At 31.3% G+C, this 14,738-nt stretch overlaps 1 protein-coding gene across 13 annotated transcripts in view; it reads left to right on the forward strand.

Moving 5' to 3' along the window:
• The window catches only part of LOC127702245 (dynein axonemal heavy chain 5-like), a 113,468-nt gene that overhangs the window by 78,166 nt on the left and 20,564 nt on the right, over positions 1–14,738 (forward strand). For 12 of the 13 annotated variants that reach the window (XM_052206349.1, XM_052206351.1, XM_052206354.1 and 9 more), the window contains 10 exons: positions 643–858; positions 1,527–1,757; positions 1,913–2,076; positions 5,540–5,668; positions 6,653–6,722; positions 7,618–7,871; positions 8,395–8,548; positions 9,398–9,562; positions 11,617–11,843; positions 12,761–13,328. In XM_052206349.1, coding sequence (XP_052062309.1) covers positions 643–858; positions 1,527–1,757; positions 1,913–2,076; positions 5,540–5,668; positions 6,653–6,722; positions 7,618–7,871; positions 8,395–8,548; positions 9,398–9,562; positions 11,617–11,843; positions 12,761–13,328 — 2,178 coding nt within the window. Of the gene's footprint in view, positions 1–642; positions 859–1,526; positions 1,758–1,912; positions 2,077–4,982; positions 5,106–5,539; positions 5,669–6,652; positions 6,723–7,617; positions 7,872–8,394; positions 8,549–9,397; positions 9,563–11,616; positions 11,844–12,760; positions 13,329–14,738 lie in introns of all 13 variants that reach the window. The other variant, XM_052206350.1, reaches the window with a different exon arrangement.

Raw genomic sequence — 14,738 nt, forward strand, 5'->3', positions numbered from 1 at the left:
TAAGGTCTCTGATACTGCACTATGCATATCCGGGTGAGTAAAATATTACCCAGACTTCCATTGGCTGGAATCTATCAACCATAACTTAGAAGTCAACAATGAGAAATAATATATGATCTTTGATACTGCACTATGTATATCCAGGTGAAAGAAATATTACAAGGAAATGCAGACAGAGACATTTTTTAAATTTAAAAAACTTTTACATGCCTTGCTATGTAAGATTTTACCCTCAAGTACCATCTGTATGAATTAAAGAAAATATTGGGTAAAAATCAGGCATCACTCATGCCAAGAAAGGTATGCAGAGATTAACAAACTATCTTCAATGATAGACAAGTGTCCATTCATGATACCCAGGAATTTAGACAACTTGTTAATGCATTCAACAGAGACTATCATACTATTCACAGAAATTTCCTCTATAGTGAAACATTGATAAAGACTTGAGATTCCCTTTAAACATGCTTATTAACATATGGCAAGGTTTAATTAGTTTGTGAGTACTCGATTCTTCCCCATCATAGGTCAAGTTTTATACTAGATATGCATCATCAGAGAATTATGCTGTAAGAAATCTGTAGGTATATAGATGTACAGTTTTATAAATTGTTTTAAAAATTCTTCTGCAATCCTTTTTAGAGAACCATTGAAAGTTACGTTGAGAAGAGAGTGGGTACAACCTTTGGACCTCCAGCTGGTAAGAAGATGACGGTGTTTATTGACGATATCAACATGCCTGTAATCAACGAATGGGGAGATCAAGTTGGTAATGAGGTTGTACGACAGTTGATGGAAATGAATGGTTTCTACAATCTGGACAAACCTGGAGACTTTACAAACATTGCTGATGTACAGGTACACTATACTTACATACTTTCACCTGTTTCTTGTTAATAAATGAAATTAAAAGATGGCAGAACTCATAATTTAGCTGCTTGAATAAATAAGACCAAAGTAGATAAAGAAAAATGCTTGTGTAGATTTGATTTTTGATTTTTTGGTGTTTTAACGCCACTTTCAAGCACCGCTTTTTGGGCTATTTCGTGGCGGCTAGTTTTTATTGGTGGAGGAAGCCGGAGCGCCCGGAGAAAACCACGACCTTCGATAGGAAAACTGACAATCCTAGTCAATTAAGATTGGAGTCGAGTGCACCCGCACGAGCGGGGTTCGAACTCACAACCTCAGTGTTGACTGGCTAGTGATTACAGTAGTAACTACTTAGACCACTCGGCCACCGAGGCCCGACTTGTGTAGAAAGTTTATTTCTAGAATTTGCACAGAATTATTTTTATCTTATTGTCATTTTTGATACATTGGAATTAACAATAAGCAGTAAAGCAATAAGATATACATGGTTTTTTTTTAATATCAAAACTGGGTTTAGGTAAATTGGGTTTAAAAAAAGAGTTTTTTGTTTCTTTGTTAAAGAAAACAACACATCCTTGTCTTAATTTATTCTTCAAAACTTGTCAAGATAAGCTAAAATCTGATCTGCATTACCTAGTAAAAATATTATATTTCAGTTCCTAGCAGCCATGATTCAGCCAGGAGGTGGACGAAATGACATTCCTCAACGTCTAAAGAGACAATTTGTGATCTTTAACTGTACTCTGCCATCTAATACCTCCATGGATAAAATCTTCACTGTCATTGGCTGTGGACATTTCTGTCACGAGAGAGGATTCAAAGAAATAGTTCGTGATTTAGCTGGAAAACTGGTACCAATCACTAGGAGACTTTGGCAGCTCACCAAGGTACTACTTTTTTTTGTAACAATTCTAGTTTTTTCATGCTAACATGCATTGTTACCTAATTTATAACTGTAACAAGAAAAATATTAGAAAGATTAATACATTGCTCTGTTTTTTCTCATCAACTGAAGTAAAACTGTTGCCTTTTTGAATTTCAGATCAAAATGTTGCCAACTCCAGCCAAATTCCATTACATTTTCAACTTGCGTGATTTGTCCCGTATTTGGCAAGGAATGATAAATACAATTTCAGATGTTGTGAATGACGAGAAGAATATGATGTGGTTATGGAAACATGAATGTTGTCGTGTAATTGCAGACAGGTAACATACAAACAAAAAAAATGTGGTCAAGAATAATTAACAGCAACATTATGTTGGATTTTAAAAAAAATTCATGTAGAGTACATATTTTCATTCTTTTTACAGTTCATAAAATTTAGATTTGTGTTCTCTACAAAATTGAATAAATGGAGACGTGGGGTATATGTCAATGAGAAACAAATTCAGTATTTTTATGTCTCACCTCGATGGTAGTTTTTGATGAAGTTGAAGTCCAATCAACTTGAAACTTAGTACACATGTTCCCTATGATATGACCTTTCTAATTTTAATGCCAAATTAGAGTTTTGACCCCGTTTCACGGTCAACTGAACATAGTAAATGATAGTGCGTGTGGGGTATCCATGTACTATGGACACATTCTTGTTTAATATGTGGTTTATAGCGTAAAAGTGTATGAGTGTCTACTGAAATGTGTAATAGGATGGTAAAATTATTCTTCAACACTTATAAATGATGAGAGATCATAAAAGTAAAAGGTTTGTCCTGGTACAACTTGTGTGTTTAATGTATAAAATGATGCAGATGTTAAAAAACATTAAGAAATTGAAAAAAATTGCAAACATTTGAATTGTACTATTTGAACATTAAACAAAATAATTCAAACATGCACATACACCCATAAATACACTGTTTTTATAATAATCAAGAACAAATTTGGAAATTTGGACACTAGTAACCATTAAAGAGGAACAGACAAATATAATCCATATGTTTATACTTTCTTAAAATGTAAATTTGATTTTCTGATGGAGTTCAACCCTTCCAAGTCAAACTAGTTGTTTTCCAGAGTATTAGCAAATTCTGGGTTACTTGGTGTATTTATTCAACATTCTATAAATCTGCTTTTACAAAGAATAGTACATTCTGTTCTATTCACTTCTTTGATATATCTATATTGTTACATAAACAAAGTTCTGATATATTTTAAAATGACTTCCACCCTTTCTTTCCCAAACATCCTGTAGATTTTATCAAGCAGATTTATAGAAGAAAGATATAATCTAAAGCTTGTGGTTTTTCATTTAAATCCATACCAATATTTTATAATGGATTTTGTATTGACTTTCACATTATTAACAGTCTTTAGCCTAGAAACAGCACACTTAAATCTTTTTTTTTTTTTATGTCTGGTGTTATTAAACTCTATTAAATGTTAATAAAAAAAAACATTTTTACAAAGCTTTCCTCTTTGTACAAAAAACTTCAAATAATTTCATAAAGTTTTTTGCATTTATTCCCAAGCTTTAGGTTTATTCAATTACGTATATCAATTTGAGGTGATTGGTTGCACAACTGAATTGCATGTTTTACTTAATCAGAATGAACTTCTTTGCATGTGGGTTACTGGTCAGACTTATATATACATGTATAACTGGACTTGGGTGTATATTAAAAGATAATGTGATCATTTATAGAAAATAGCTTAGTAGCTTGACTATCACAGATCTTTGAGAAATTCTAGGTGGGATCTTTCTTCATATCGTTAATTTTGATATAAAATTTGCTATTAATTAATGATTTCAATTGCCATTTGCTTCAAAGTATATTATTATTTAAACTGGAAGAACAAATTTTCTTTTGCAAAAACATGGCAGAAAGTTTTATTTAATGAATGATCATGTTATTTGTTTGTTTTGTTACCTGCTTCACCAATCTTTTGATTACAACAGTGAACAGATTTGAAGAACAGCCTGATATTTGCTCATTATATAATAGCAAAAAATGTTAAGGACCACTTCCATTTAAAATAATATTACATTTTCACTAAGGAGAAAATAAACCTAGAAACATGAATCATGGTAGGATGTTTTATCAATATTTTGCCAACAATTTCCCAAATTACCGTGTTTTTTTTAAATTGTCAATTTTTTTAAAATCACAATTTTCCTCAAAAATTGCTATTCTGTGAATTTGAATGAGTTGTTACTCTGATAACCCCTCCATAGCAGATTCTGGTGCAAAATGACAGAAATAATGAATGCTTTGGTAAAGTATTTGTTTTCTTCAGGAGAAACTAAACAATTTTTCAAGTCACTGTTTGAAAATGAGGCAGTCATATTTAATAGTTGCTAATTGTTATTTCAATTCAATGTTTTGCATTTTCAGTAACAAACAGTTACAAAAAGATGAACTCTTTGGTAAAACAATCAGTCTTAACCCAGCACATTTTTCTGCAAAGCCCCATTTTAAGGACATAAATAAAATTTTAAAAATTTGTATTTTTTAAGGAAGTGACACCACTTGGAACATCTACTTCTCTGTGCCACTCCTAAGTCCACAGCTGTTATAGAAGAAGCTTTTCAGACATTGATTTCAAAACTATCGTAATGGAATGTATTAAATGGTGTTCCTTTTTTTGTTGATTTTTAATACATTAGTTGAGGTGTGAGATTACATTCCATTATAACTTTACTGATAATTTTAAATTCTTCAAAAAAAATGATTCTTATTCTAATAACTTTTTTTTTAAATCCTGAGAACTTGCTATACCTTTTTTTCATCTATTTGTGGATACTTCTCAAAACTAACCCACTTTTTTTCCTGTTGTGACTTTAAAAATTCTTGTAGTGACATTGTGTAAATGATGCATAAACTTGGCATGTGAATTAATGATGATATTTGTTTTCAGCATATGAAATGGATTGTGTAGATATTGCATTTAATATAACCGTGCTTTATTAGTTTTTGGCATCTATAATTTCCTCTTGTAATGTTGAACTTGAATTAAATTACCAGACTATAAATAGTTTAACACATTATTTACCTTTATTCTTTTCAAATTTTTAATAATATCAAATAGGTTACAAGGGGAGATAATTTGCCATTTGTTTTGTAGTGTGTAGCAATGTGTAACCATATATTTAACCATGCATGTCTTCTGCTAGGTTCACTATTGTGGAGGATTACAACTGGTTTACAAAAACAATATCCCGAGTAATAAACGAGGAATTGTCCGAGGAACATGCACACTGGACAGAACCCACACATTATTATGTTGATTTCCTGAGGTTTGTTAACGTTGCTACAGCAACGACCTTGAATATACCCTTCCTATTTTTGTTTGCACGTCTTTTGCTTTTTTTTTGTCCTTTTTAGTCAGGTCTTTGTAATAAAAAAATGTTTTCTTGTTATAAGATTTGGTTTTATCTTTTATGCATGTTTTATGCATAATGATAGGTAGGTCAGATTCAAAGACCTGGCTAAAATTTATTAAGCCTCAAGGTTCATAGTCATAAAAAAGAGGAAGACATTTTGGAGGTCATAATTTGAAAGATATTAGTTAAAATAATTATTTATATATGTGCAAAAAATGTTCTTTTGGCAAAAAAGCTAATTGTTAAACAATAAGCTTTTTTCACTATGAGCCCTGATCATTTTTAACATTTTTTACTGCATTATCTTTTTCTTGGATTTATTTGTTAATTGACTTTAAAACGAACAGGTTCACATCCAAAGATGACATGTTGTGGTTTGAAAAGACCATTTTGAGAGTCACCAGTGAAGAATTCGGTGAAGAATCTGATTACTATGAGAATTGTAAACCGACTATGTATTTAGGAGATTTCATGAGGTACAATAAGGATATTTACTATTCAATAGAAAAGACAAATTAGTCCAAAAATAAATCAATAAGACTTTGAATAAACGTCTTATTCCTTTCTTAATATTTGACTGATGTAAAATTGTGGCTTACTCTGAACTTCCAGTCTTATTTGCCTGGAGTTCTTGAATTTCAGGTAATCTTTAAAGATCTAGATGCTTATTTAACAGAACAATTAAAATTTGCATTTCTTATGCATTGGTAGCTTTTAGAAAGAAAAATGCAGTCTGGATAGCCTCTTTTTAATTTTCGAAAAAAAAAAAATGGAAATATAAGAGCATACAGTTTTAGAAAGTTAAATTATCATTTTTAATTTAATGTATTTTTTTATATTATTTTATAGATGTGTTCAATTTTAGTTGTAGTAAAAAGGCGAACAAGTGTTAATTTATGCTTATTTACGAGTATCTTTATGATAGATGTGTGCTTTGTATCCATTATTTATGAAATATGATATTATGTATAATTTGCAAAATAATTTCACCATTTCTCTGTGTTGTCACACTATTGTAAAACAAAACATCTTTTTTCTTTTAATTCATTTGATAATCACAAATCCTATGTTGTTTTTTCCCAGTCACAAACTTACTCTAACATCAATATTTCCAGTTTTTGATTTTTATTCTTTATGGTTCTTCAAAAATACTGACTGAATATTTTATCTATAACATACAAACTTCAACAAAATATTTTTTAAGAAATTGTAATTTAAAACTTTAAAGTCAAATTGAGTTTTTTTTTTATAAAAATAATATAATACATCTTAAATTTTCATTTTTATTAATGATTATTTGGTATTCAGTGAAATAATACTTAAGATTATAATAAATTTATATTATCATCAAATGAGCTAGTATAGCTATTTGTTTACATTTAGAAATTAATTAAAAAAAAAAAGAATACCAGAAAAATATCTTTGATGATATATGTAATTGTATATGTATTAAAACACAGGGATGCACCAGAACCAACAGGTGATGAACCAGATGATTGTGATTTTGAAATGCCAAAGATCTATGAACCAGTAAGTAATTTGTCAACTGATTTTCAAAACCTTTACTGTGGAATCATTTATTTTTCGTGGGTACCAATTTTCGTGGAGTATGCAAAAATAGTATTTTTGTGAATATTTGATTGCATGGTATTGCAATTTTTTCAGTAAATTTCGTGTGCCTTTACCCAATACTTGCCTAAATAGATGCTAAACGCTGTTTGTAATGTTCAAACTGTTGATATTCCTCTTTACCCCATTTTCAATGTTATTCGCACATATAAAGAAATACGCAGGTGTTTTTGAACGATTTTGGCAATTATGTAAAATTAATATGGTACGCATGCGCAGTCATAAAGTAAATATCTGTTATAAAAATCATATAGGAATGATCTCTCAAGCTAATTCATATAATTGCAAACAATTGTTTTTATAATATACAAGGATAATGAGGATGGTCATATCATACATTGCGGCGAAAATGTGTCCCCCATGGTACACGAACAACTTGATTTCCTCTTGAGTTTGCGTTCATTTTTAAAACATTTAACCAATGTTTTGATGAGAATTCCTTTATCAAACATTTTTTTCATATAGTAAACTTTCTGAAACCTACATAAAAAGTTTCAAATATTCGAATGTAGGTCGGATGTAGGTGGAAATGAACGAATTTTGTGGCGAATATGCGCCACCCACTCTAACTGTAGAATTTTAGACTTTTTTTTCATTAACAATTATAAATTGTCTGAAAACTTATGGAAAAAAGGAATTTATTTCAACACCACAACAGCACTAGAGTAACTTTTACAGTCAGGCTATGAATTATTACCAGACGCTTTTAGTTGTATGTTTTGTCATTAGCTACTTTTTATTTGTCTTAACTTTTACAGATCGGTAGATAAACTTAATAAACTTTTCCTATCTTCAGATTGAGTCATTTGAAGTTCTAGAAGAGCGTTTACATAGTTTCCTACAGCAGTACAATGAAGGCATTAGAGGATCTGGTATGGACCTTGTCTTCTTTAAGGATGCAATGATACATTTGGTGAAGATTTCTCGCATCATCAGAACACCTCGTGGTAATGCCTTACTGGTCGGTGTTGGTGGATCTGGTAAACAGTCCTTGACACGGTTGGCGTCATTCATTGCAGGATACAAGACGTTCCAGGTCACACTTTCTAGGTTTGTACAAATAAATTTCCAGAAAAAGGAAACATTTTATTTCACAGACTTAATTGATAGGATACAAACAAATCATACTGCATAAATATATCAAATTGAATATTACATCTAAGAGAAAAATTATTCATTACTTATATTTTCTGAGCTTGCTCACTGAAAACTATCCTTGGTTATTGAAGGTAAATTATGGTTCCTAGTCTGACATACTTATATGCAGCCTGATTGGTTGTTAGACTGCTCCTGCAAAAATACAGTCCATTTTAAATTTAACAGAAAATGGTCAGATCTAGTGAACAAATAGCCTCTAAATGATTATTTAGTTCAAACAGTATTTATTAATGAAAAATTTTACAAGAATAAAATATTACAATACAATGTTAGATAAAGTTCAAATATGGGATTCGGAAACAAGTTTGGAAAAACTTATATAAATCCGTCTCCCAGGAAAACCTTATATAAATCTGTCTCCCAAATGATTATTTCAGTATATAATGATTATTCTAATCTTAATTTGTACATTTAGATCATACAATGTATCCAACTTCCTTGACGACTTGAAGTTCCTGTACAGGACATCAGGACAACAGGGAAAAGGTATCACTTTCCTGTTTACTGATCAGGAAATTAAAGATGAAGGTTTCCTGGAATATCTCAACAATGTTCTGTCCTCTGGTGTGGTAAGTTGTTTAAATAGATGTGGTCATCAATAATATTAGTAGAAAATATGGCTCGAGTGGATGAAACATGATTAAAAGTTATCGTTACATTTAGCCTTCTTTTACATATTGTCCTACATGTTTTGTATCATCATTTTATTAACATTGAAAAAAAAAGAAAATAATCTTAAGTTCAGATGCCAACAACTAACACAGTTATCTGTAAATCATAGCATAGAAACATAGAAAATAATGTTAAGATACCAACAATTAGCACAGATATCTGTAAATCATAGCATAGAAACATAGAAAATGATGTTAAGATACCAACAACTAACACAAATATCTGTATCATAGTAAATAAAATTTATAGAACCTTCATACAATTAGCCAAAGACAATTTTAGTTTTATCAATCTGATTAAAACAATTACTTTTTATTAAGAAAAATCATTCTTCAAAGTTTAATTCAAATCCATTATAGCAATGAATAAACAGAGATATTAGGGTAAACATCTGAGAGACAGCAACCTTCAACATAGTAAAACCAAAATTAGCCTTATGATAGAAAAACAAAGGATAGGGGTATCCATTCATGACACAAAATCAGTAAATGCACAACAACAACAAAAAAACACAAAAAGCAAAAGAACAGTGCTTTTATTGCTGTTCTTAATTTCAAAGTCACAGTGAGGCCTTCAACACATAACAAAAAACTTCTCACCTCACTGCAAGTTGAAGATGGCCCCAAGCACCGGTTTGAGTGGAATTATAGATTTGTTTAGAGAAACTGATGTTTATTTTCATATGCTTTGAATATTATTATTCTTGAAATAAGGATTGATATTTTATTTAAATATTTACATTGTAGGTTGCTAACTTGTTTGCTCGAGACGAAATGGATGAAATTCTTGGTGAACTGATCCCTGTGATGAAGAAAGAGTTTCCACGACGACCACCATCCAATGAAAACTTGTATGAATACTATATGTCAAGAGTCCGTAACAACCTCCATGTTGTACTTTGTTTCTCACCTGTAAGTTCACAGACAAACCAATTTATTCTTTGCCCGTCACTTTTTTCTAGATGTGTTTTATTTCTGGAATAACTATATATTGTCTCGAAATATAAAATTTATTTGTACAAGGCTTAGAAACAGGTAGAATGCAAGACTTTGCCAAGCATTTCTATTCTTTTTTGGGCCTAGTAGTAGTAAAAACACAATTCATATTTCTAGACAGTGTATGGTTATTCTCTTTATAATGCAACTCTAAAAACAGTTCCAAATAAAATATTTTGGATAAAAACCATCAATTTTGACTTTGAAGCAGACGGCATGAAAATTCTGTGAACCTGTATTCTTTATTGATGTCATAAATATAACTTAATGAAAATGCATTGTCAATGTCTCTCTATCACGAATGAATATATGGTCAATGCAATTTTACTATGCAAAAAGCCGCAGTTGCATTATAAAGGTCGTTTAAGTCACCTTTTTTTTCATAGATGTGTTTCATATATATTAATCTTATATCCAGTGTGGCTGATAAATATGTCTGAACTGGTTTTAAGACCACAGATTCCTAATTGCACTAAGTGAACATATTCTGATGTTGGTGAATGTAAATGCAAGAACTTTACTTAAAAAACTTTTTACAGTTTCTGATCAGTATTTAAAAAAGCTGTTACATTATAATATAATGTATTATTCATGTGTTTATTGTGTCATTAGAATTTTTTTGGTATATTTTCAACATAAAACATTTTACTTTTACATCATAAGAATTTAAAACCTTTTAAATTTTTATGATTAGATATTTTCAATAATTGGTTATACTTTAGTAACAAAGAGTTGAATTTCTGACTATTTATGACAATTTTTCTAGTGTGAATGAAAATATATTGATTTTTTATTCATGTCTATACGAAAAAAAAATTTTGAAAGATTTTTTTATGAACAAGCCCACTGCAGTTTTTGCATAGATTTCATAAAAGAAATAATATTTGGTTTCATTGGTAACTGTTTATTACTACTGAACAGATTGCTACTGATGCTGTAAGTCTGTTAGTTAGGTCATAATCAACATTATTATTGAATGCAAGCATGTCGAGGGCAGTGCATAAAGTGCATTTATGATACAGATTTAATAAAGCACTATAATATAGATAGTTTCTTTTGCAGGATTTTGTTATTCTTGTATTATTATGATTAGCTAAATCAGGGTCTCCAAGATCTGTTAAAATGAATTAAAAGTACACAATAAACATGTTTTGTTCAAAGAAGAAAACAAATTTTTCTGTAACCAGGGAATAAGTTAAAAGAGTATGTGTTATGATACATTATATTTTGAAGCAAATTTACATGAAAACTCAGGACAAGTGAAAATATATATTTGGCGATCTGTCAGATATAGATGTTTGCCTGTCCCTTTTTTTAAAGCTAATAATTTCAAGATCAGAAAAATATAAAGTGTTTGTAAAGCAAATAAGAAGCCACCCACTTTCATCAATAAACAGTCTAAAACCAGATAGTCATGTGTGGATTGATAAAAGTACATTCAGATTTTTTTTTAAATATATAAGCCCCATTCCAACTTTTTGAGGTAGATCACCAAGGCTTTACATTTTTCTATAGTTTGTAGTTATTTCACACATTGGCTGAGGGAAGTTGAAACTTGATTTCAATTACAATACAAATGGACACACCACGTATGTTTAGAATAGATATATGTAAGGCACATTAATGATCAGTGTACTTATGTATAAACATGTAAATAAAGAAGCATGCAATAGTATACATGTAGATAGTTCATATAAGGAGAAAGCATGGGTGTTATGTTTGTTTCTATATTTAGGATTTGTTTTAAATGAAGATACCAGTTCAAAATGTGAGAATCTTCAGAAATAAAATTATAATTATATAACTGCTTTTCAAGTGGTGACATCATGAAAACTTTATTCATTCATAAGTTTACTGTAATAATTGTTTACATTACAATTATGATGCAATATTGAGCTAAAGTTTGAGACTGTAAATGTTTAGCCCTAAAGTAAGGATTTCTATTTATTTTTGATTAACTTTTTACACAGGTTGGAGAGAAATTCCGAGCAAGATCTTTGAAATTCCCTGGACTGATTTCCGGTTGTACTATGGACTGGTTCCAGAGATGGCCTAGAGATGCTTTGATTGCTGTAGCTGATCATTTCCTATCTAAGTTTGATATAGAGTGTACAGCAGAAATCAAGAAACAGGTTATTCATACCATGGGTATCATACACGATGGAGTAGCAGAAAGTTGTACCGATTATTTCCAAAGGTAAGATAACAGTTTTTATTTTCACTGTACAATTTAGTTTCCAGGACAACTATGTATCAGTCCATATCAATTTTCATATACTCAGTATTGAAGCATGATAGTTTTTACACTATTTTTGTGAGCAGGAGTCATGAAAGTAAACATATATGTATAAACAAGAAAACAGAATATAAAGAAGAAGAAAACAGTAACGGAGAATGCCTTTTCATTATGAATGTATTGTTAAAGGCAGCATCCTCATGTTGAGTTATTCTCCGTCATCTTCAATCTGACCACCATTATTACCAGGAACACAAGTTAATATGATATAAATATGAATCCTGAATTCATTGTAGGCTGAAGAAATAACCCTGACTTTCAAGTCCTCAACAGTTGACCAAAATTGCATTAACAAATTCCAGGACCCTTGGTTTAAGGCCTTCAATTAAATATCAAATCCATACCCTGTGGTAGACTTTAAAGTCAGCATGAGAAGAAGAATCAGCCAATAGTGGGGATTTATTATTAGTGGTGGGGTACCAGTTTTCAAGGATTTCTGGGCTGTAGGTAAACAACAAAGAATTTCAATGAAGCACAATTCTTCTTTAGGATTGTCATGCAGAGTTTGGCAAAACCTAAAAATCAAATATACCAGAAAATACAAGTTTCCCTCATTCCACGAAAATTGCTATTCACAAAAATAAATGAATCTAACAGTAAAATATACTAACTTAATGTGATGACAAAGTCCACAGTAAAATACACTAACTTAATGTGATGACATAGTCCATAGTAAAATACACTAACTTAATGTGATGACATAGTCCACAGTAAAATATACTAACTTAATGTGATGACATAGTCCACAGTAAAATAAACTAACTTAATGTGGTGACATAGTATTCATATGTATTCATGCTTGAATATTACATTAATAGGTACCGACGTTCTACCCATGTGACACCCAAATCCTACTTGTCTTTTATCAATGGCTACAAAACTATCTATGCTGACAAGAAGAAAGAAATTGGAGACCTAGCTCAAAGAATGAACACTGGGTTGGAAAAACTGATTGAAGCTTCTCAACAAGTGTCTGTTCTAGCAGAGGAACTTGCTGAAAAAGAAAAAGAACTGGCTGTTGCATCAGAAAAGGCAGATCAAGTACTAAAGGAAGTGACCACTAAAGCGCAGGCAGCTGAAAAGGTCAAAGAACAAGTTCAAAAGGTCAAAGATAAGGCTCAGGCCATTGTAGATGTCATCGAAAAGGACAAAGCTGTTGCCTATGCAAAATTAGAACTGGCTCGTCCTGCTTTAGAGGAAGCAGAGGCTGCACTGAACACCATCAAGCCAGCTGATATTGCCACTGTCAGGAAACTTGGCAAACCTCCACATTTAATTATGAGAATTATGGATGCTGTGTTACTTTTATTCCAGAAGAGGCTGAATACCGTAGAGGCAGATCCAGAGAGACCATGTGTAAAACCATCATGGGGTGAATCACTTAAGGTGTGTATTATAGACCATGTATAAAACCATCATGGGGTGAATCACTTAAAGTGTGTATTATAGACTATGTGTAAAACCATCATGGGGGGAATCACTTAAGGTGTGTATTATAGACCATGTGTAAAACCATCATGGGGGGAATCACTTAAGGTGTGTATTATAGACCATGTGTAAAACCATCATGGGGGGAATCACTTAAGGTGTGTATTATAGACCATGTGTAAAACCATCATGAGGTGAATCACTTAAGGTGTGTATTATAGACCATGTGTAAAACCATCATGGGGTGAATCACTTAAGGTGTGTATTATAGACCATGTGTAAAACCATCATGAGGTGAATCACTTAAGGTGTGTATTATAGACCATGTGTAAAACCATCATGGAGTGAATCACTTAAGATGTGTAAAACCATCATGGGGGGAATCACTTAAGGTGTGTATTATAGAGCATGTGTAAAACCATCATGGGGGGAATCACTTAAGGTGTGTATTATAGACCATGTGTAAAACCATCATGAGGTGAATCACTTAAGGTGTGTATTATAGACCATGTGTAAAACCATCATGAGGTGAATCACTTAAGGTGTGTATTATAGACCATGTGTAAAACCATCATGAGGTGAATCACTTAAGGTGTGTATTATAGACCATGTGTAAAACCATCATGAGGTGAATCACTTAAGGTGTGTATTATAGACCATGTGTAAAACCATCATGGGGTGAATCACTTAAGGTGTGTATTATAGACCATGTGTAAAACATAATGGAGTGAATCACTTAAGGTGTTTATTAAGGAAAAACTTATTGAGAATTACTGTTCTATAACTACATGTTTTAAAATAAGCTTTGTGGAATTTTTCACATTAACTTTCTATCAAAGCCACAGATACATACCATACTTACTAAAGGAAGCTTGTACATAGAAGAAACAGTAACCTCTTTTTGTTTACTTATCCAGGTGTTGTATGCAAGTTTTGAAGTAATGAAAAAAGAAAATTAAATGGATAAATACAGTGTTTAGAGTTCTTTTGGACCACCTGTTATGTTTTATGAGCTTCAATTTGCTATCGGAAATATTTTCTTATTATATTCAAAAAATATATAGGCAGCAATAGAAAGCAATCAACACTGTCACACCGCTGCATAATATTATAATATTATAGACATCATTCAAGGAAATGTACAAACTTACGAGACAGTGATGATATTGAAGGGAGTCTGCACCAGTGTTATATAATTATGCAATACAGTCAAGGCATAGCAGGCAAATGATAGCAATTTCAAAGATAGTCTTGTAGAAACCAATGAAGCATTTTCTGTGTCTGTTGTTGGTTCTAAACTACTGCTTTGATTCAAATTTTCAACCTGTTTCGTTTTTCTAAGCTTTATTCTTAAGGAATCTGAAAACG

The sequence above is a fragment of the Mytilus californianus genome, unplaced genomic scaffold (genome assembly GCF_021869535.1).
Source record: "Mytilus californianus isolate M0D057914Y unplaced genomic scaffold, xbMytCali1.0.p SCAF_5, whole genome shotgun sequence".
Taxonomy (NCBI): domain Eukaryota; kingdom Metazoa; phylum Mollusca; class Bivalvia; order Mytilida; family Mytilidae; genus Mytilus; species Mytilus californianus.